The 24,107-nt window shown below is 47.0% G+C and overlaps 1 protein-coding gene across 1 annotated transcript in view; it reads left to right on the top strand.

Moving 5' to 3' along the window:
• Positions 1–24,107, top strand: part of TEX10 (testis expressed 10) — a 926,719-nt gene that overhangs the window by 321,313 nt on the left and 581,299 nt on the right. The window contains exon 4 of the mRNA XM_069620605.1: positions 3,410–3,522. Coding sequence (XP_069476706.1) covers positions 3,410–3,522 — 113 coding nt within the window. The remainder of the gene's footprint in view (positions 1–3,409; positions 3,523–24,107) is intronic.

Here is a 24,107-nt window from a genome sequence, read left to right as displayed (position 1 = left end):
CCATGCCATGGCGAAGTCGGAGGAAAATGGAATGGGAAATGCAAAGAATAGGAGTCATACATAGAACTGAAGTGTGAACTTTGTGCTTTTGTTCAATAAGTAACCAAATTACATATTTTTCTAGGGTTGCATGAGAAATGTATTTATTTGTACATTTTATGGCGGCGCGCACAGCCCATAGGTATCTGGGCGCTAGTTGTAGGTGGAGAAACAGAAGTTAGTAGGGAGCGGATAGAGGGGAGGAAAGTCATTTGAACAGTGTTTTGAGTTTGTATTTGTATTTCTTGTGTTTATATAGCGCTTTACTCCAAAGCGCTTTACATTATAACAAGATGCATAGAAATTTATAACAGTGGAAGCAATTTACAAAACATGAATCAAACTAATAAAACAGTAAGTAGAGCAATTAGCCTTTGAAGAGACCGCAAACGAGCAGGAGGACAGGTAAGAGGAGAGCCAGTTGGAAACAGAGCCTTTGAAACCAAAGGAGGGAAGAGTGTTGAGGAGTAAGGGGTGATCGACAGTGTCGAAGGCAGCAGAGAGGTCGAGGAGGATGAGGACAGAGGATTGTTTAGAGTATCAAACAGAGAGGAGGGAGTTGAGAACATAAGTGAGAGCAGTTTCAGGGGAGTGTTTAGATTGGAAGCCAGATTGAGAGGGGGGAAGGAGGGAAAGGTTAGTGACATAGGCTAGGCATTCAAGTAGTTTAGAGAGGAATGGTAGTAGAGAAATTGGACGCACATTTGATGTAAGAAGGGGATCGGCAGAAGGTTTCTTCAGAATAGGTAGAATATTGGCATGGTTGAATGCTGAGGGGAACGTAGCTGAGGAGAGACAGATGTTGAAGAAGGAGGTTAAGTAAGGGATGAGAAAGGGGTAGATCTTCGGGATAAGGAGGGTGGGGAGAGGGTCGGTAGGGGCGGACGTAGGTTGGGATTTGGACAGGAGGAGGGACACATGAGATGGAGAGACAGGCGAGAATTGAGACATGCAAACTGAAGGGGAGTGGGGGGAGGGGAATGTGGGGGAGTAGGAAGGGGAGCAGTTCATGTTTTGATGAAGAGAAAGAATCTTGGAGGAGAAGTCTGCAAAGTCAGAAGGAGAGAGGGTGGATGAGGCTGAAGGGTCAGGGGTGGGCGAGGAGAGCAGACTAAAGAGGGTTTGAAAGATATGGCGAGGGTGAGAGGCTTGGAAGTGGAGAAGGTTAGAATAGTAGGAATATTTGGCTGGGTTGAGGCAGGAGTATTAGGAGAAATAGGAGGTTTGGTTAGATAGCGAGGGACGGAGGAAACGAGGCATGGAGTTCCTTTCTAAAAACATTTTAAGACGGTTCTGCACAAAAATGAGGGGGTAGTTTGTTCCAGAGAGAGAGCGTTCGGACTGGGACACTCGTGCCCCCCGCTTTGTCACGATTGATACTTGGGGTGACAAGGCAGTGACTGGAGGCCACCCTAGTGGGTCTTTCTGAGATGTTCTTTCTTAAATTGGCTGCCACGTAGCCTGGGTTGTTGTTTGAGGGATAACGGTGGGTAAGGTATAGGATTTTGAAAGTGATTGTCTTTAACAGGAGTGGGCGGATCTCTTGACCTCTGATATGGGGTCCGGTTTGCCAATGTTCAGGGCGGCATTCTTCTGGGTGGATTGATGTTTGCAGAGGTTTTTTTCTGAAGTGCCGCAGAGCAGGGAGTTGCAATAGTCCTGTTTTGAGCATATTGGTGTCGTGCAACTTCAGATGGTTCATGGTGGTCAGATTTTAATCTCATAGCGTGATGTTGAAGCAATGTGTTTGACGTGGTGAGACATGGTAAACGATGAGTCGAGTTAGACACACAAAATCTACAATAATTTTGTGGCCATCAATGACGAAGGATGTGTAATCCTTGGAGACTTTTGAGGCGGGCAGGGGGCCCAATGAGTAGGAGCTCAGTTTTTTCACCGTTGCGGCAGAGACTGTGTGCTGCCATCCAGGCCTGGATAGATTTGTACATTTTGTTGATTCGCATTGTATCTTTGAAGTGGTCGCTGGAGACGGGGATGAGAATTTGGCTATCGTCAGCGTAGTTAGTATACGAGATTCCCAAGGTGTCCAGGCGGTCGAACAGTGGCTTGGTATAGACGTTGTGCAGATTGGGTGAGACACACCAGCCTTGGGGTATCCCACAAGAGTTGGGTGTTGGCGCGGCAGTGGTCTCGCCTGCAAATACTTGGAGGATCTGTTAGACAGGAAGGAGGTGAACCAGTTGATGGCATTGGGGAAGAAATGGGCAGCAATGTGAGGGTTTGCCAGAGGATTTTGTGGTCCTCAAGGTCGAATGCTGCTGTGAGGTCAAGAAGGAGCAAGGATAAGGATCCCTTGTCGTTTTCCGTTCAACCTGACTTTTTAAGTTAAGAGGGCAGTTTCTGGCCCGAGTTTGGGGCGGAATCCTGACTAGTGTGAGTCTAGAATGTGGTAGTGTTTGAGGAAGGATTGTATTTGTAGCTGGCTACTCTATCCATGATTTTGAGGAGAAAGGGGACGGTATTGATGGGGCGGTAGTTGGTGTGGTTGGCTGGGTTGAGGGTAGGTTTTTTTCAGGAGCAGTGAGATCCAGGATTCCTTAAGTGAGATGGGGACATAGCAGGCTGTGAAGGAAGAGTTGATGATGGCAGCTTTCAAAGGGAGTAGGGGCTCAATACAGTCTTTGATCAGGGTGGCTGGGAGAGCGTCTCTCATGCACCGGGAGGGTTTAAGGCTGGCGATTATGTTAGCAAGGGCAGTGATGCTGGTGGGCTGGAACTTGAAGGGTGGGATGCCGTCACGAGAGGGACCCGGTTGGAAGTTGGCCGTAGGCCGAGTGGCTTGTTTGATTAGTATTTTGGATTGGAGCTGCGTGATTTTTCCCTGTGAGGGTGCTTTGGATCTTGTTACACCAATCATTGTCTTTGATTGTGCCGTCTGGGGGTGGATAAGGGCGTTTTGAGTTCACTGAGAATGATGAAAATTGGCGGGAGCTAGTTTGTTTTTGTTTCTTTAGTTTCTGTTAAGAATGTGGGTGGAGAAAGTGAAGAGTAATATTAACCTCCAATCTTGCCATGGAATTAAGAGATCTCAATAGGAAAATTAAGCATCTACATCTTTTTTTTTTTTCCCAAAGCACTTTTAAATGGGTCTGGTGGGAAGAATAAAAGTCAAACAAAACCATAGAGGGAGGGAATAAGAGGAAGATTGTGAGGTGGAGAAAAAATTGCTGATAAATAACTAGAAAATCTGGACCAGTTGGAAGCTTACATTTAACGAATTTCTAAAACAGAATACCCAGAAAAAAACTATTTAGCTGATTATGCTTGACAATTACCATTGCTGACAGTGAAGTTAACACATTTCTCTTAAGTGTGCTTATCTTACGTATTTATTTTGCTTTTTCAACAGGAGGTGTGGCTTCGGATGAAGTACCTTAAAGATTTTAAACATTTCTTCATGAGTAATTTTCCCTATTTCTTATGTGAACCAGCAACATACTTCAAAAATCCCAAAATCAAAAGGTAGTTGGAAAATACATTACACTTTTTTTGTTAGGTTGAAAGATGAATAACTGGTGCAGAATAATTTCCAAAAGCCGCACTTAAATCAATTTCCAGCCTGATTGTATTTATGCGGGTGGGTCTGTATAGAGATGTGCTTGGGCTTTTGTTTGCTTGTTGATTTTGTGTGTACTGTTTTTGTTGTTGTATGTCTTTGGCATTTACCTATCCTAACTAATCACAAAGCTGCATCGCCGCCCCCTAGGTTTCGTGCTAAGAGCAAAAGGCTGCAGCTCACACCATCAATGCTTACTTAAAAAGCAGTACAGAGGTTTACATGAAAATTGGTCTGGTGTAACCTAGACTCCACAGTATCAGCAAGCACCCAAGAGCAATTATCAAATCTTGATCAAAGTTGTGTGTGTGTGGAACTGAATGGAAAGCTTATTTTCCCTATTTGTGTTGCATGCTAATCTGAAGTGTGACTCTACTTTTTTTTATTTTTTATTTATTGGCTTATAATCGTTATACAAAATTGACAACCTTTAGCCACTGTTACATCACATAAAAATACATTTCATCACAGTATAGCAAAAACTTGTCTGAAAATCCTAAAAGTGAAGAAAGAAAGAAAAAAGAAAAAAAAGAGAGAACAATATGTCATGATCTCTGCTTCCAAAAGGTCAGGGTTTTCCCAACTCCCTTGGAAGCAGATTCATAACCCAGGTTCCGAGTGCCAACCAGTCCCAATTGGGACCTTTTGGACCCAGTCCTGGCGCCAGTGGCACCAGGCTCATAAATATGCCCAGTCCCAGCGCTGGAAGCGCCGGGCTCATAATGCTTGGGTGGACTTACCTGCAGCAGACCATGCTGCTTACTTGCCTGCCAGTTGAGCCTCTGATCCTCTTCTGTTTGGAACTACTTTTCCTGTTGGGTGGGGCAGGAGCCACTCCCTAGATTCAGAACACTGGAACTCTTCTGGAAAGCAGGAACTCTTTTCTTACCTAGGCGTGGCTGTGGAAGGAGACACCTAAGCACTACAGGAGGCTATTTAAACCACACCCGATGGATGAATCTTGCTTTGCGTTATTCTGCATCCTCTGCAGCAGAACACTCATCGTGTCTTCTGCATCTGATCCTGGGCCTAAGGAAAAAGGCTTACCATCCTGAATCCAGTCTTCAGCAACACCTATAAAGACAAGAAAGAACAGGTTAGCATTACGGGCTTCAGTGACAGCTCTTCACTTACCTGGTCCATCGGCTGTCACCAACGCCTCGCGCTGCATTCCGGCATCTGAAAGACAAAAGCTTACCAACTCTTCGCACGCTCCGGAGGCCTTCAGCGCTGCATCCCGCATCTGAAAGACAAAACAAGGTGCGTTTAAAGACATTGGGGAACTTTAATACTCACGTGCCATTACGCCTTTCCACATCTAACCCAGTGGGTATTCCGGCACCCTGCAGCCGCTCCGAACTTGTACCTGCAAAATAAAAAGACAGTTAGAGCGCATCGTGAAGCAGGCAACAAGCGCTTACTTACGTGCTTCCAGGCGCTTCTATTCATCACACGGGCTCCATCTTCAACTCACTTCAGCCCGTCATCCGCCATCGCCGGAACCCTGCAAAACAAGAAACATCATTACTAAAGACTTTAAAGACATTAGAATTACTCGAAACTTACCGTTCGTGCAGTAAACGACGGACAGCAGTCCTCTGAAGTCAAGAGGCCTGCTCCCCTTATCCAGTGAAGAAACTGGTTACAGCACCCTGCCCCGAGGCAGATGGAGAGCACGGCGTTCACTTACCTAAGGTGAGAGCGTTAACCTTTGGGGTTCTACAGGAGAAGAGAAAGGGAAGAAGAGAGAGACATTTAATAACCCAGTTCCTTATCTGCAGACATCTTACCCTTCAAGTCAGACATACAGTGCACAGAGGTCCAGCCCAAAGAGCCAGCCGTGTGTTACACATCACCTTTGAAGATACGGTATACGCCCAGTCAAGACCGGCGCCTCTACGGGAATCAGGTGAGCGTTACACAATACAAGAGGGAAAAAAAAACCTCAAAACATCCACATTTTTAAATAACCAGAGAAAGATGGAAAGAAACGGAAAAAGGAAGAATCAGTAGTTCATTCTATCTTCCGTTCATTGTCTCCGAAACATCAGCAGTAGTAGTTGCAAAAAAATTACTATTAGCAATTTGGTCACAGCTAACATTTTCAGTGCTTTTTCGCCGGCCTGAAGAATTCTCCACCACTCAACCGGTCTATGGCCAAATTTCTCAATCACGAGGAGGGAAGCATCTGGTGTCCCTAAAGGTTTGGTCCATATCGGATATGAAATGATTAAAATGTTTCCCAGATGCTTCCCTCCTCGTCGGGCGAATACCATCATTGGGAGACTCTTGTATGCAGATGATGTAGTGCAGAGAGTAAAGCTAATGACCAAGGATTTCAAGATAATTGACGCAAAAATCTTCCCTGGGACGTCTAACAATGCAATGGGGCGATAATTTGATGGGTCCGGTCTTAGGCCTTTCTTGTAGATGGGGATGATGATTGAAGCTTTCCAAGAACCTGGAATTTTTTGAGATTTTAGAACATATTTGAACACAATGGATAGAAAGTTCACCCATTGAGGCTTGTTTTACTTTAGGGTGGCATTACACATGCCGTCTGGGCCTGGCGCTCGAGAACTTGATAATTTTGGAATTATCTCCAGAACAGATTCTGGTTCCGACTCAATGTAGACCCATTCAGCACCCTTGAGTTTAGCGGTCAAACTGAGGGGATCGGACTCCTGATCTTGGTCATAAAATTTCTCAAAGTAAGATACCCATGTTGTTACCGATATAGAGGTCCGGTATATCGGACTGATTGATTATGGCCCACATCCCCGCCGTATTCCTTGCCTTTAACTTATTTACCATGTCTTTCGTGTTTTTTTGCAGACTTTTTTTCTTATAGAATCTCAACCAATTATGATATTGTTGCCGGGCCTTGCGCTTAAGTACTTCACTTTGAGGGGAATTCTCTTTATTAAGATTCATAATTTTTTGTTTGAGACTTCTTTTTAGAGGCCACCATTTGGTTGTAAACATGGCAGTGTGTGATACAAGGTCTATGTATTCCCCTCTTCTTCACTTCAAATGCAGAAAAAAGGCAGAGATATTCTAGTCTTCGGCTTTCTCCATTCAATTCACATTGGTTGATGGTGTATTTAAAATCTTCTGATAGATCCTTGAGGTGGTGCTCTCCTATTCTCAGTCTGTTACGTCCCTGAGTGACTTCCACATCTGGTAAGTATATTTGATCTTTATATTGGGCAACAGCGGATAGAGACCGACTTAGTAAGTTGTGATCACTGACCGACATTGGTTTCATCCTCATAGTGTCTGTGTCATGACCGCTGCCTCCAAAGAGTCAGACCCAGCCCAACATCCTTGGAAGCAGGGTCACCACTTCCATTCCAGGCACCAGTCGGTCCCCACAGGGGCCTTTTGGACCTTGTCCTGGTGCCAGTGGCGCCAGGCTCATAAGGGAACCCAGTCCCGGCACAGGAAGCGCCGGGCTCATATTGAGAGGAATGGTGCTTGGGTGGACCTACCTGCTGCAGACCATGCTGCTCACTTACCTGTAGGATGATATCCTCATCCATTCCTGGCTGGAACTACTTTACCTTCTGGGTGTGGCCAGCACCACTCCCTGGGACTGGATACTGGAACTGTTCTGGAAGCTGGAACTTCTTTCTTGCCTGGACGAGGCTGTGGAAGGAGACACCTAAGCACTCCAGTGGCCTATTTAAACCACACCCGATCAGTGCAACGTGCTTCGCGTTATTCTGCACTAGCAGCAGGACGCTCACCGTGTCAGCTCCAGAGAATCTTCAGCTTCTGCATCTGTGAACAAGAAATCTTCAGTCTTACCTCCCGGAAAACCAGTCTTCAGTCTTCAGCAGCGTCTGAAAGAGAACAAGGACACCAGGTTAGGACAAGGCAAAACCAGCGCTGCACTTGCCTCGTCCATCGGTGCATTCCGAGGCCGCGTACCGCACTCTTCATACTCCGGCAACCCTGCGGAAACAAAGAACATTGGTTAGTGAACCTCTGTGATAATTTTGCTTACCTGTGCCACGTACGCCTCGATATCCGCCAAGCGCTGTTTAACCGCACCTGCAAAAACAAGAAGGACATCATTAAGGTCACTGTACGCCATCACTACTCACGTGCCTTCTAGCTGTAATCTGCTTGCCCATACTCCGGCACGTACCTCGGCGTCCATCTCCAACGCCGGCTGCTACGGCTACCTGAAAAAGGGAAAAGAGACATTAAGAAGTGCATTTAACTTCGAGTAACATTCTTTTGCTTACGTGCCTTCACGAGCTCTGGCATTCTTCTCGCTTACCTTATCTGCATACCGGACCTGCAAAGGCAAGAGACATTTAAGGGGACATATAAATAAAACTCCATATTCAAGCAATTACCGTTCGTGCGGCTAACAACGGCCTTGCTCCCCGACTTCATCCTCTGCAATCAAGAGGCTGGGTTATTAACCAATGAAGCAACTGGCATTAGCGCCCCTGCACAGACGCAGGATGGAGAGCTCCGCTTTCACCTATCTAAGGTGAGCACATTCAGTCTACGAGTAACGTGGGGATTCCAGAAAGGGGAAAGTCAGATTGGCCAACCAGACATACATTAACCCCTTGTTCTCCTACTTGCAGACACCTCACCCTCCAGGTCAAAATTACGGTGAGGAGAGGGCCCATCCAGGGTGTTACCAGAGGCCTGCGCGTGACCCTAGAAGACACTGAAATCTCCCAGCCCGGACCTGCGCCTCCGAGGGATTCAGGTGAGCGTTACAGTCTGAGAATGAGGCCAAGGTTCGGGAGATATAGATATAATCAAGAATCTGGCCACCATGCTTTCCATTCCTGGTGATTTTCCCTGGCGTGTCTCCACAAATGTTGCCATTTAGGATTATCAGATCTTTTAAATCCATGGTTTCTTTCCAGAGCAATCCTCTTGATTCTGATATTGTTGATTTCTCAGATTCTACACCATTATTTTCACAATTTTTGTCCCAAGCATGCACAATTTAGGTCTCCACATAGTATAAACTATGGGTTCTTCCATTTGATTCGACAACTGACTATATGCTACACCACTTGGATTGGAAAATTAGTGCCTGCCATACTTGCTGGATTCCAGTATAGGTTCATTAGCAGAAATATTTTGTTCTTACTGCCTTCCAAGTTAATATTCCCCACTAATATTTGGATAAGCGAGTTTGGCTTTTTTTCTTACAAAAATGTGAAATGCAGTTGATCTTTAATTAGTATCATGAGGCCTAACATAGGTCTGCCTCTCCTCCCTTTAATGGCTGGATTTAAATAGACTGGATATCCATCTGGAAGTGGTGGAGACCTCAACCATGTCTCTTGGAGACAAATAACGTCATGTTCTTGGATTTTAGTTGCCCCTTTAGTGAACAAGTGGGAGTGTCCCCTTGTGTTCCAACTTGCCCCTGTCAAGGGTTTCATTGGAGTGATTTGTGGAGTCTGACATTTTGATTTTCTCTGCCACTAGGCCCATTAGCCACTTCCAGTTATCTTCTGTTCCCTTGATCTCTGACCTTTGGGCATCTTTTCTCGTATTGCTCATCCTTTGGTCTTCTCTTCCGACGTTTCGGCCATAAATTCAATTCGCTCCCTTGAATTTCTCCTCTCATAGTAGCTACCAGATTTTTCTGTATGAGGGTACTTCTGATTTTCTCTTTGTTTGGATGCTCTTCTTTGTGGGGATCGTGTTCGCAAACTTTGCTCCGTCAAATCAAAGCCCAATGGTCTTAATCAGCCCGCCTCATCTTTCAAGAGTTGGCTGATCAAGAGGAGTAGTGGGGTAGATAGTCACTCGGTCTGTTCAAAATTCATCTTAAAATTCAACAATTTCCAAATCGTCAGATGTCTAAGGGATGGCACATGATGAAATAATCTTATTGCATTTGCTCTATATAGTCTCTCTAGTAATAAGCCGTTTTGATGGCATATATTGTGCCGTTTTCTGGAGGCCACCGCTCGGATCTCTCTCGATAATCTTCTGACGGGTAATTGATCTTTGGATCACTTTCCCGGCTCGTTCTTGATGGTGGTAGTGTTATTTTCAGTGGAGATGTCACATATGCTTTTTCAATAACTGCTGGGGATGCGATTTCAACCAGATAGGCAATTTCCGGGACTGCCTCCTTTATTTAAACTCTTGGGGCCTAGACTCGATTGAGTTTCTTCCACATGCTTCTTCATTTGATCTGTTTCTTTTAGTTTTGGGGCAAGATTTTCTTTCTGAATCCTCTTCCAATATTTCACCCGACTGCCTAGTCACACAAGAATTTTTTCGAGGTTCCCCAACCTTTACTCCATTGTCTGACTCTACAGGCTATCGGGTTCTGATGATATTCAGCTGGGGCATGCCTGATGATTGACCCACACCTACTGGTCTTTTATGCCATTCAGGAATTTGATTTATGTTTGTTTTCCTCTTCCTGTCCTTGGTATTCAACCTCGTTATGTTGATCTTCTTCCTCATTATGTTGGTTGTCCATCTCTTGATATTGATCATTGGTCGTGCTCTGATCTGAAATGGAGTATGTGGACATGACCAACCGATCAATCGATGGACTTTCCTCTCACTCATCCTCTTGCAGTAATCCTGCCTATCCTTTTCGCAAGGTTGTTTACTTGTTTCTGTTATCAAAACCTTTTCCAGCAGCTTTTTAGATTTTCGTTGTAAGCTCGGCTGGATTGAGTTAACGGGTAACTTAATATTTTTTCTATCATTTTTGGGTACCCTTTGCTCTTTGTTTTGGGGGCAATTTTAAATTATTTGACTTCTGTAGGTTTCGCGTCTTGGCCCCTACCTGTTTTATCTGTTGACCACTATGATTGACACCTCTTTTCTCCGTAGCAACATTGTTGGAACTTAATTTTTTAGCTGTCTTTGAGTTGGTGAATATTAATCTTTTAGCTGTCTTTGAGTTGGTGAATATGGGGCATATCTGAGGGGAGCATTTCCTAAGGCTCGCCCCTCCCTCGCCATCTGTGGTCCCCGCTAGAAGTTCACCTCAGTTCACAGGCGTCCTATCTCGTTGAGGTTCTTCCAGATTTACACTCTCCTGTACTGCCAATTCCCTTACAATGGTCTTTGGTTGTTTCATCGTCGTTGGAGAGGTTGTCTTTCAAATTATTGACAATGTCAGCAGGTCTTGGAGTACCTTTGTTTTCTGATGACCGGTCTGGGTTGCCACATACCACTTCTTGATGATCTTTCGTACTGGGCTGTTGCCCTTTTGCCTGTAGATGGTTAAGATTTGGGAGCCATGGGGACAGCTCACGAAAATCCTCTGTATTAAATAATCTGGAGGCTCGCTGATTTTCTTTTATCAGAGGGGATAGCATTGAGTGCATCAGCAGTGCTACTTTCGCAGTGCTGGCGTCCAAATCTTTCTGGATGGACGTTACGAAGCCCTCACCAAAAACCATCTTTGAATGTAGCATGGCTAACATCGTCGTCTGGTCTCTTAACTGGTCTCTCATCTGCTCATAGAGCTTCATAAACGGTGCCAGAATAGATGTTAGTATTGTCATTGTAAAGTCTAAAGCCACAGTCATTTCTCCTTGAACATACTTTGAAGTATTTGTTCCTTTTTCGGCAAATGTGTATGTCGATTGACTTTGCCCTCTTGGGTCTTTACTCATAGATGAGGTGTATGTGTTAGAGCTACCATTACGCAGCCCTCTGTTGGAGGCCATAAACATAAATGTGGGAACTCCCTTTGCTAGTGGGGGTTGGCAGGTAACAGACTTGAAGTGAGCTGAGGAGATCACTGTGGTTTTTATGGTCAGGTCACCTAAACACTGTTTCAAAGCGTTGCTTTAGCCAAATTCTCCCCTCCTAAATCGTTCTGGGAGGCACTTTCTAGCAATAATTGATCAGATATCTCAAAACCGTGGTTGCCTGTTAAAGTGGGATTGTGGTATGAGAAACCTGTATCAGCTGGAGAGTCCACCCTGGTCAACCCCTTGGGTTTCCAGATGTTTTTCTCTTTCATGAGGGCATACCAAATCATTCTGTTGCTGAGTCATTCCTCTACTAGAATGGCTTCTCATAGCCGACATTTTTTTCTGCCTATTGAGCCACCATCGTATCTGTTTGGGAATGCCCACAGCATCTGATGACTTATCTGCTCCTGATGAAGTTACCTTTTCACGCTGCATCCTCACCGGCCCGCAGGATTTGTGTACGGGGTATCAGAGCATATTAATAGCTTCGCCTGATTCCCTTTAGGTGTAATCACCAGGTTATTTGCTGTGATTGATAGACATTCCTGTTCCTCCCCCGATCCCTTAAGGCAAATCCTCTTGCTGAATCACCAAGACGGAGGCCGCTGCGTCCCTTCCCCTCACTGACATTGTTAACTATGGGGTGAGGGGCCGCAGTATGGTCTTGCACAGCTGGTAGGGTGGAATTGGGAGTATTGGTGGTAGCCTGCTCCTTATTCAGGAGTGTGTCCATATATGCCGCGTGGCTAGATCCAATAACCACGGAGACAGAGCGAGGGGGAAAAGAGTGACTCGAGCTCTGTTCACTCACCTGTCTCTCGTCTGCCTCTTCTTCGTGTGGTCCGACCTCGCTCTCGGTTCCAGTCCTGATCTTATTTGTCTCATTGACGATTTCACAGGGTCCCAGTGGACTTCTTTCGTCCAATTCTCCTCCCTTATTTTTGACATCCACCGACGCAAAGGGCAAATGTGGCGACATGCTTCTCACCTGCTTTCTTCAGTGAGAGAATGGACTCCGTTACTTGTTATTACTTATTATGGGGCAGCTCTGCAGCTACACACCATGATTCCGTTCCGCTACTTGGAATCCAGGGAGTGGGGCGATATGGTTGTGTGATGGTAAATTGCTCCACTCCGGCTGAACACTCGGCCAAACACTCGGCCACACACTGCTGCTGGGGAGTGTTTTATCAGCTGGACTACTGCTGGGCTCACTGCTGGGCTCCTCCTCCCGCACTGGGGACAAATTGGAAAGACTCTGAACAATCTGCAGGCTCTTTGTTTGTTTCATGATTAAGAGCTGTCCCAACCTCTAACAGTACCCGCAACACATTTCTGCCGGTCCACAAAAGACTAACCATCTACTAGGCTATTCGACCCTTGCTTTTGTCCACTCTTATTCCTAAAACCAACGTGATCTCTTCTGGGGCTGAGACAATGATCTCCCGATATAGAATAGGTCCCAACGACCTGCCAGTCACGCAAAAGCGCACAACTTGCTTCCAATCCCGTCCACCATGCCCACAGTGGCACACAGCCCATGGCCGCTAAAACTCGATAAATGCTGAAAGGAAGCAAACACTTCAACATTTTAATTCTCAGGCAGAGTGGTTTACTCTTGCTACATGCCTCAAGTCCCAATATTTTCATTCTCATTGTAGACTACGTTTAACTCCGGAGGCAGTACACACTGTTCATGGTACAGAAAAAGGGTTTAAACGATGGCCTGAATGGCTTAATGTATAAGACAACCCACTAGTTTAATAACCATTTGCAGGATTTTCACATCATTCCACATAAAGCTTTTATGGTCCAAAGAGGGGAGTCTTTTAGAAAAATGATTGAAGGCGACTCCGGTGTTTTCACATTACTGTTGGTGTTATGGTTTGCAAACCTCTAAAGACCAACTACCTATGAGGTGTTTGCAGTGAAATAAGAGCATTGCTTCATTGTATGGAAGAAAGTCCTGCTTTACTCACTTCTGTGTGCCCCTCCCTTACTTTTGGTTTGTTCTGCATAAGGATCAGACCGTTTGTCCCCAATAGGTTCATCCAGATCTCGCTTGAGAGGAAACCTTTTCTTTGTAGCAGTTTTGGCACACTTATGGCCTCAAAAAGTGGGGCTCATGACAGTGTCCCCATAGTCTCCTTGGGTCAGTATTTTGACTCAGATGGTTGTACGGATTCTGGTTGGCGACAGTGTACTTTGATGTAGCGGCTGCACAAGCGGTGGCCATTTTGGCTTACAAGAAGTCTTTCCTTTCTGGAGTCTCCTAAAATGGAGTCTCAACTTTTGTGGAATCCTGTGTCCATAAACTGTACTTTGTTGCCCTTGTGTGTTACTGGGTGGAGAATGGAAATCACCATTTAGGATCATTTTCTGATGTGAGCTTTGCTCAGGCTTTCCCAACGGAATGTGTGGATGTGCCTGTGGATTCCTGATCATGTTTGATGTCTGGGTTTTGTGGTAAGCCAGAAGAAGGATGGGGCTAGAGTAGTTCTCGCTTCTCTTCTCCTCCCTGCGACCTGGGAAACCCGGGTACCTGTTGTGTTGTGGTGCTTGCTCCAGTCAGGGTCTGTCTTGTAAGCAAAGGCTGCATTCCGCACGGCTAGCTGCTCTTCCGTAGTTGATACTGGCGGTCATTGCATTCCGCATGTCTCATCTCTCTCTCTCTCTCTCTCTCTCTCTCTCTCTCTCTCTCTCTCTCTCTCTCTCTCTCTCTCTCTCTCTCTCTCTCTCTCTCTCTCTCTCTCTCTCTCTCTCTCTCTCTCTCTCGATCTTTCTCTCTCTCTCTCTCTCGATCTTCCTCTCTCTCTCTCTCTCTCTCTCGATCTTCCTCTCTCTCATTAACTCTCGGTATGAGAGCCAGAGGTCCCAGTCCTCCCTTCATCCCTTGACTCCTCGCCGGACTCCGGGCCCACTACGTCATGTACGTGGTCGCGCCAGGTCCAGTTCGCTTCACATGGTCTCTGCCTCTCAGGCCTTGCATGCTTCCTTGCCTGGCACATCCTGTCTCCCTTGGGTGTCTGCTCCCTTGGCTCTGCGCTGCGCCTTGCCGAAAGAGCAAATGCCAATATCCTGTAGATACTTTGGAACATAGGTTTAGGAACTAAACTTTTAAGAAGCTACAATATAATTCTTTTACAAGAAACATGTTTAATATCTTCACTGAAACTAGATTGTGTGGCAAAGTCACATTGGACTCAACTCCTACTGAGATTAAAGGCGCACTCGGTACCCCGGATGCCCCGACCTAAATGATGTGTGTAAAGACCGGAGGGGGGGATCTGTGCTTCCGCTCTCTATATGGTAGAGGAGAGGCGCAGAGGACCCCTGCCAAGATTCTCTATTGTGGTAGCAATGGACGAGCAATCAAGGCCTAGCTTCTCAGGAGGTGATGCGAGCTGGTTCTTAAGTACAGTGTAGTCCCCAAGCACCCACAAAGGAATGTCCACACACTGTATCGGTTAAAACAGTCTTTATATAATTAATATTCAAGGTCCCGTACACTATCACGATAACTCACTTTGTACTCGGAAATCGACAATGGTAAATATATACAATTCTAAAGTGGTACCACTAATGTTATCAGATCTCATTAAAGTGCATACAGTCAGAATGACACACAGATCAAAATAAAGAGGAAACCAGCAGTAGAGAGAGTAAGGAAAGCAAGAGGGTTGAGCAATTGGCAGAATACTGGCCCCGATACCTAGACACAGTTCCTTGTGGAGATCCCCCACCTGGGCAACCTGTAGAAGAAAGATACAAGCCCAGTCCATATATTGTTCAGACTAGACTTTCCAATAGCTGTGCAACCCCAAAGTACCTTGGCGTTGTAGCGTTCTTTGTCGGGGAATCAACAGCCTTTCTTGAGTGTCCTCCCTTTCAGGCAGGAGTCACGGGTCATCGAAGGTCCGACGGAGAACAGGTCGAGCTAAGACGGTGAAGTGGCCGCGTCGTTCCTAGCGATGCTCGTTGACTGGGAAGCGTGAACGTCCTGCAAGGAAGAGGCGTGCGGGGCACCTCAGTGTCGATAGTTCTGGACTGCAAAGAGTTGGAAGAACTGTGTCCCAGCAAGGGCATCGAGTCGTCGGCGTCTCTGTGGTCTTTGGGTGGTGGGAAACCCACCGGTGGATACTCCTCGGCGCGTCGACGGTCTGGCCTTCTCCAGCAGGATACAGCTGCGACCATGTGGGCAAGAGCGTCCTTGGATCAATGACGTTTTTATGCAACGGAAGCACGGCGGCTCCAGTCGGCGACAGCGGTCGGTGACAGTGGCGGACAGCAGTCCGGGCGCTTCTCCCTGGAATTCGGCAGCAATCCCCGTATCTGCTCGGCAGCCTGTCGAAGGACTTTCTACCAGGGAGCTTAGGCAAAGATCAGCTGTGCACGATGGTCCCTCGTAGCTCGGGAAGAGGGCGCCTTGCCAGGTCCTCTCTGGGTCAGTCCTTGAGGCACAGCAGCTTTCAGATTGCAAAGGAGAGCAACAGCAATTCTTCTCGTCCAGCAGGGCTTAAAGGTCAAGCTTCAGTTACTCCAGTTACTCGTCGTAGTGGACTATAGCCTCCGAACATGATTCCTAGCAGTGAGAGGTCCCCAGATATACTGTTGATCTCCCATTCATTCCGCTGGGTCACACTCAAGCATCCAATCACGACTAAGGGCATTCATGCTGGCAGGCAGCCAATCAGGCACACGGTGCATTCAGGCCATTCACTTCTCTCCAGACACAACAAGTTATGCTTATTGGGACAAGTACCGAGCCATTCAACACTCCAAGCTGCATTCATACCTGTTTTGGGCAGGGCTGTCTCAACCATTGTGTCAACCACCAGATACTAGACAGCCACAACATTGAATGCGTATTCTTCACACACTCAATTCACCCAGGTCCCACCCACAGGTGTACCCACAACATACGGTCGTTGAGAAGGCTCCAGCCAGTCTGGTCGGTACTTCCCCACACTACCATATACAGAACTTCCACCCAACAGCCAGTCGGGGAAGGGACAGAGGCAGGGCTTCCCGGGACTTCGGGAAGATCAAGGTAACAGGTGGAGGAAGGCAAGAGGCCATGGGGGCCATTTTGTCTCCATACAGAATCTACCGATTCCAATGACCGGGCCTGGGCATCCCAAAATGGAGGACGCTCAGGGCACCAGTCATTTCAGCACAGAGCTGCCACCAGCCCGTACCCTGCTCTGTGGGTCACACACAGGTGCCCAAAAACATACACTAGGGGCACAGGGTTGTACCCCTACCCATGGGTGCCATAAGGGTAACCCACGGGTCTGTTCACCAAACCAAAAGAGAGGGAGTGCTGCACCGCCAGGAGTCCCACATGAACTCCTGCGCGGAAAACACGACAGAACATACAATAAAAACAGTAAAGGACAAGGATATGGAGGCCCTGTCCCTCAGATGCATTTCCAGCATCACAATGTGCTACTTTTTAGGAGGTAAAATAGTTATATCAGCATCCCCCCTCTTCCCCAGTCTCTCCCGTGTCATGCTCCCAAAAGAAGATATTATACGAAGACTCCAGCATGAACAGTTGTCACACCAGGAAAAGCACTCCTTTCCCCCAGAGTTTGTTGTGTAATCTAAAGTGGTCTTGCATTGCACAAATTAATTTATTTGGCCCGCTATGTGTGTATAGGCTTCAATCTCAGTGGTTGGTACACATAAATGTTTCATGGTTGAGATTTGATGGAGAACCACCATGGTAAGTGCCCTTTTTGTGCTGTATAACAGGTTGTACACACATTCTCACTTTCTCTCTCTTTCTCGTTTTCACATATACACTTTCTCTCACACTCTCAAACACTCTCATTCACTCTCCCTCCGTCACTCACACACACTCACTCACACACACTTCCTCCTTCACTCACTCTCAGACACGCGCACACTCACACACTCTTCCCCACTCCCTCACACACTCCCCCTCTTACTGGCCAACTTCCCCATCGTGAGCACAGCAAATTCTCTTTTGCTGACTTGTGACATGAATCAAACCTGCTCAGTGGACTCCCCAGGCTTTGCATATCATTCAAGGGCCATTGTAGAGATGATTGCCCAGGCTGCAAAGCAGTGAGACATACATATCACTGCCATTTCTATATTAATCATGATCCGTTACCTAGAGGGAAACCATGATAAACCAGGGCCATTGAGCCTTATTAGCACTTGGGGTGGGAGAGGAAACCAATCGGTTTGCTCGGATCGAGGGCTGAATCCACGATCTCGGCCTATGTTCTGAGCACCCTGATGACTGCTTCCCCCACTCTACCCTCCCTTCAGATCTCTCATTCCTTACCACCCCTATCTCCACTTCGTGCAGCGGCAGCAGTGCCTCTGATGCTGCTCCATGCCCCTGCTGGCTGCCTCTGTATGCAGCCCTGCCTTCCAGATCCATGGTGGTCAGTTTCTGGATTTAAAATTTAGGTTGCTAATAGCGATAACACCTGATGGAGCCTGCCGGATCGAGTGGTAACCACACAGGGCCCATCGTTATACCTTGGGCCCCAGGACGTTACCACCTGGTCGGCTCACTGATTCGGGTGCTATTGCTATATTATACAAGGGCTAACACCTGAAAAAGAAAAAGTGCAGAGGGGAATAACCAGTCACATCCTGGGAACAGAGGGAAACCTGGGAACAATTAATCCTTGCCTTTATTAGGTAAACTATTAAAAAGGTTTATAAAGGGGCTCCAGGCTCTCCAGTTGTGGACTCACACTGGGCCACAGACCAGCAGTCGGACCTGTGGCAGAAGCAACATTATTTGAAGAGCAAGGTAAAGAGTTGCTGCTGGGAGAATCCAGAAAAGACCCTTGAGCCATGTGTATCAGTGCTAATAGGAGGTTCTGAGCAGGGTATGCAGCCATACCAGGAAGAATATTTACACATGGCCCAGGAGCGGACCTCCCCAGAGGATAAAGATATCTCACTGTGGCAAGTTTGTGAGACATCACACTCAAGGAGGATGATCACAATATCACAGACTGACAAAAGACCCAAGCAAAGGGCAACACATACTGTCATGACTTCAGTCGGGCGGCGTTTCTTTTCCTTATGGAGACGCCATTAACAGTTCCACCACGTCTGACGGCCGTCTGGGAGCACCGCTCTAGTGTTTTTCCAAGATGGCCGCCGGCGTTTACTACTGCCGGCTCATTCTGGCGTTCCTCGCGTTGCACCTTCACTGTTACTCTGCGTCTTGAAGGTAACGCTAGTGAACCTTTCCTCCGTGTGTTTTTTCTCCTGTGTTCCTTCCCTGTTTCCCGTCTCCCTTTGGCCTCCCGTTTGGAATCCCGTTGCTGTCTCGATCCGTACGGCTGTACTGGTCTCTCTCTCTCTCTCTCTCCGTTCCATTGCCCTTCTGACTTTCAGTCTGTTTTTCTCTCGCCCTTGCTGCCATATCCTTACCTCCTGGTATTTCCTTACTATCTGGAGTTTATTGTGCGCCCTCCTGGCTTCAATTGGTGCACTTATCACAGCTGATATTTTGGCGTCTCGTCTGCCTTCTGGTGATACTCCATTTGACCATCCCATCGAGCCATCCTCCGCTGAAAGAATATTCTCCTGGACTACGCTTTCACCAGAACATCTCCTGCAGGGTTTTTTCTGCCCCTTTGGGCTTTTTCCCTGCTCAGGGGCTGGCTCCCAGGAGTCCCCGCTGTTCGTGTTATCTAGTTACCTGACAGTGTGGCATCCCAGGGAGCTCGCCCCTACTTACGTCAAAAGAAAGAAGTAAAGAGGACTGATAAAGTACAGACCCGAAGACGTTCTGGGAAGAGACCGGAACTACAAGAGAGGTCCACAGACGATTCAGGTGAGGAGGAAGGAGGGGATCGTTCGACCAACCTAGATAAGCTTGACAGAGTGCAACGCCCGACTACCTCCATGGCTTCTCTCGAGCAGTACCAAGAATTGGTGGCAGCCATTCAGGGGCTTACCATAGAAGTGCAATCACTCCGGTCCGAAAATCAGTCCCTGCGACAACAGGTAGCAGCTCGTGAGGATGCTCGTGGAGATCTTCCTCCCCTCCCTTTACCTTGCGGGAAATTCAACGGAGATCCAAAGACTTTAAAGGTATTCTTGGATGCCTGTCAGTTATATTTCACCTTCCGCCCTCGTACGTATGAGACCACCAGGGCTAAGGTGGGTTTCTTAGTGTCTAACTTAACGGGAAGTGCCTTGGCATGGGCTTCACCGTTGGTATTACAGGCTGATCCAGCTACCGCTCATTATGATCAGTTTGTACAGCTCTTTAAGTCTCGCTTTGAACGACCCGAGGTACAGTATGCCTCTTATGAAGCAATCATCGATATCAGACAGGGTACGCACGACGTACAGTCCTATGTTACCTCCTTCATGCAGCTTGCCACAGATGCCGGATGGCCCGAGACTGCTCAACAGACTTTGTTTCGGCGCGGCTTACAAGAAGAGATAAAGGATGAACTGGCACGTATTGCACGACCTCAGACGTTTCAGGAACTTGTATCTCTCGCTCTTCAGATTGAGTATAGGTTGAGAGAAAGAAGACAAGAAAGAAGACGTCCACGACCTTCTCCTCTAACCTTCTCCCCAAATCCTTCCAGGGAACATTCAACCTCTTCTACTGTGGAAGAACCGATGCAAATAGGTACCACCCGAGGACCTTTAACAGCCGAAGAAAAAAAGAGAAGAAGGGAACTAGGTCTCTGCATGTATTGCGGTTCTAGCAAACATTTGCTCCGAAACTGCCCAGAGGTTCCTCCACGCCGACCGGGAAACGATACACCCCGAACCTAAACAGGGATAGGTTCGGGGGTGCTGGGATGAATCCCTGTACTAACACTTTGTCTTCTCTTCCCCGTGAAGATAATCGTCTGATGATATTTCAGCTTAAACTGTCCCGGGATTCTTCTACCTTCTGGGAGGCTTTAGCCATGCTGGACTGCGGGGCAGCAGGGAATTTCATCGATGTATCCTGGGCTCAGGAGAATGACGTGCCCATTGTCCCAAAGAATCTACCCATTCCTGTCGAAGGGGTGGATGGCCAGCCTCTGTCCTCAGGACCTGTTACTCAAGAGACTCTACCTCTTAGGGTCGAATTGTTCCAACATCAGGAGGAAATGACATTCGACCTCATTAAAGCAGCGCATTTCCCGATCATCCTGGGGATTCCGTGGCTGCGTAAACATAACCCGAAGATCGATTGGTCAAACAATACTATCCAGTTTCAGTCGCAACTTTGTCTTAATGAATGCCTAAACTATAAATACTCCCTTGACTCCATGCTGGCAGCTTCACTCCATCAAGTACCGGAACATTACCAGGAGTATGCAGAGGTCTTTATGGACCAGCAACCCCACTCCCTTCCTCCTCACAGAAGAGAAGACTGCACCATTGAAATCCTACCAGATGCGTCTGTTCCTTTTGGAAGGATGTTTCCCCTATCCTTACCCGAGCGGAAAGCTCTTAAGGAATATCTAGACTGTAATCTACAGAACGGGCTTATTCAGGAGTCCAGATCACCCGCTGGAGCATCACTATTCTTCATCCCGAAGAAGGGGTCTTCAGAACTCCGTCCTTGTATTGACTACCGGGGCCTAAATCGCCTTACCATAAAGGACCGTTACCCTATGCCGTTAATCAAAGAGATATTAGAAGCTGTCCAAGGCGCATCTGTCTTCACAAAATTGGATCTCAGGGGTGCGTACCACCTGCTCCGTATAAGACAGGGTGATGAATGGAAGACGGCATTTAGGACTCCACTAGGGCATTTCGAATATCGAGTCATGCCTTTTGGTTTGGTAAACGCCCCTGCTATATTCCAGCGCTTTATGGATAAATTGTTTGCCGATCTCCTATTCTCTTCAGTGGTGGTATACTTGGATGACATCCTCATTTACTCTTCCTCTCTTCCTGAACATAGAAGACTCGTCAGACAAGTGCTAGAACGTCTACGGGAAAACAAGCTACTGGTTAAACCTGAGAAGTGTGTCTTCGAGGCCTGTTCGGTGTCTTATTTGGGTTTTATCCTCTCCCATGAGGGTATTCGTATGGATCCTTGCAAGATACAAGCAATCACCCATTGGTCTGCTCCAAGAAACGTTAAGGAAGTTCAGCGTTTTCTCGGTCTGGCCAATTTCTATCGCCAGTTTATCTCAGGTTTCTCCAATAGGGTTCTTCCTATCACATCACTCTTGAAGAAAGGAGTTGTCTTCATTTGGACACAGGAAGCGGATTCTGCTTTCCAAGCTCTAAAGGAAGCATTTACCTCGGCTCCCATATTGGTACAACCGGATCAACTTTTTCCCTTCGTTGTGGAAACGGACGCCTCAGGTGGAGCCATAGGAGCCGCTCTCTTGCAAAAAGGGAAGGACGGACTTGAACATCCTGTGGCTTATTATTCGAAGACTCTGACACCCAGCGAAAGAAATTACTCAGTCATCGAAAGGGAGTTGCTAGCTATCAAACACGCCTTTGAAGAATGGCGTCATCTTCTTCAAGGTGCCATGCATAAGTTTACAGTCCGTACCGACCACAGTAACCTTCGAATACTTCAACAGATGGAATGTCGCAATGCTAGACATGCCCGTTGGGCTTATTTTTTCTCTCAGTTTGACTTTGTGATCACCTATCTGCCAGGCAAACTGAATATTTTAGCGGATGCTCTGTCACGCAGTCATGGGTCAGACAATGAGACAAGTTCCAGCCACGAATTATTGTTAGCTGGCAAAGAAATTCGGACTGTGGCAAATACTTTTTTACGCGAAGTCCAGTGTGAACAATACAGTGTACCGATGAAGACTGAAGTAGCCTCTAAATTGGAAGAAAGAAAAGGGATTCTTTTCAAAGGTCAAGCCTTGTACCTATCCAACAAAAGACACCAACGACTGGCCCTTTCATGGTGTCATGATTCACCCATGGCCGGTCATAAGGGCATTCGTGCCACCAAGGATCTGGTGTCCAGACTGTTTTGGTGGCCGGGTTGGAACCAAGACGTACATTCCTATGTATCTACCTGTGCCATATGTGCAACCAATAAGTATCACTCATCCAAACCCTTAGGTCTTCTGCAACAGGAACCTGCACCCAAACAACCATGGACCCACGTGTCTACAGACTTTATCGTGGACCTACCTAATTCTGAAGGGAACACCGTCATCATGGTGACTGTGGATTCTCTAAGCAAACTGGCTCACTTCACCCCCTTGAGAGCATTACCTACTGCTCCTGAAACAGCTAAGACCTTTCTGAAAGAGATTGTGCGACTTCATGGCCTGCCAGAGACCGTGGTGTCGGATCGAGGTCCTCAATTCACTTCCCAATTTTGGGGTATCCTCTGCAAACAAATAGGGATTCAACGAGCCCTTTCATCTGGGTTCCATCCTCAAAGTAACGGACAAACGGAAAGGCTCAATCACACGCTGGAGCAATATCTTCGATGTTTCTGTAGCAGAAAACAAGATGACTGGAATGTCTTTCTCCCTATGGCTGAGTTCACTTATAACAATACCAAACATTCAGCCATTAATATGTCTCCTTTTTTTTGCACCTTTTGGTTATCATCCGAAACATCTGCCATTGGCAGAGATTCAACCCTCAAAGATTCCCGCTCTTGACCACCTTCTGAAGGAACTCAATGACACTCATGCACTAGCCAGTAAAACCTTGGACGCTAGTCGTCATACCTACAAGGTATGGGCTGACAAAAAGAGGAAGGCTGCACCTTCTTGGTCGGAAGGGGATAAGGTTTGGTTGGCCACTAAATTTCTACCTCGCTGGACACACTTAGGGAAATTCGCACCAAGATATATTGGACCTTTTCGAATCATAAAGAAGGTAAATCCTGTTGCATTTCGCCTTCAGTTACCTCCCTCTCTTAAACAGGTGCATCCCGTGTTCCATACCTCTCTTTTGAAGCCCTATCTTCTGGATCCATATAAGAGAAGATCCAAGAGACGATCCCAGGATGTGTCGTCTGAACCAGCTGAATATGAGGTGTCACATCTGGTAGATTCCCGTTACCATCACGGTATTCTACAATATTTGGTCCACTGGAAGGGTTATCCCATCGAAGAACGGACATGGGAGCCTGTGAGACACATTCACGCCTCTCGACTCATTAGAAAGTTTCACAGACTATATCCAGGCAAGCCCGGGGGCCCCCCGTGTAGAAGAGGGCATACTGTCATGACTTCAGTCGGGCGGCGTTTCTTTTCCTTATGGAGACGCCATTAACAGTTCCACCACGTCTGACGGCCGTCTGGGAGCACCGCTCTAGTGTTTTTCCAAGATGGCCGCCGGCGTTTACTACTGCCGGCTCATTCTGGCGTTCCTCGCGTTGCACCTTCACTGTTACTCTGCGTCTTGAAGGTAACGCTAGTGAACCTTTCCTCCGTGTGTTTTTTCTCCTGTGTTCCTTCCCTGTTTCCCGTCTCCCTTTGGCCTCCCGTTTGGAATCCCGTTGCTGTCTCGATCCGTACGGCTGTACTGGTCTCTCTCTCTCTCTCTCTCCGTTCCATTGCCCTTCTGACTTTCAGTCTGTTTTTCCCTCGCCCTTGCTGCCATATCCTTACCTCCTGGTATTTCCTTACTATCTGGAGTTTATTGTGCGCCCTCCTGGCTTCAATTGGTGCACTTATCACAGCTGATATTTTGGCGTCTCGTCTGCCTTCTGGTGATACTCCATTTGACCATCCCATCGAGCCATCCTCCGCTGAAAGAATATTCTCCTGGACTACGCTTTCACCAGAACATCTCCTGCAGGGTTT

This window comes from Ambystoma mexicanum, chromosome 5q (genome assembly GCF_040938575.1).
Source record: "Ambystoma mexicanum isolate Mex_15411 chromosome 5q, UKY_AmexF1_1, whole genome shotgun sequence".
Classification (NCBI taxonomy): Eukaryota; Metazoa; Chordata; class Amphibia; order Caudata; family Ambystomatidae; genus Ambystoma; species Ambystoma mexicanum.
The sequence above is the reverse complement of the archived record's forward strand: the minus strand, read 5'-3'. Positions and strand labels throughout refer to the sequence as shown.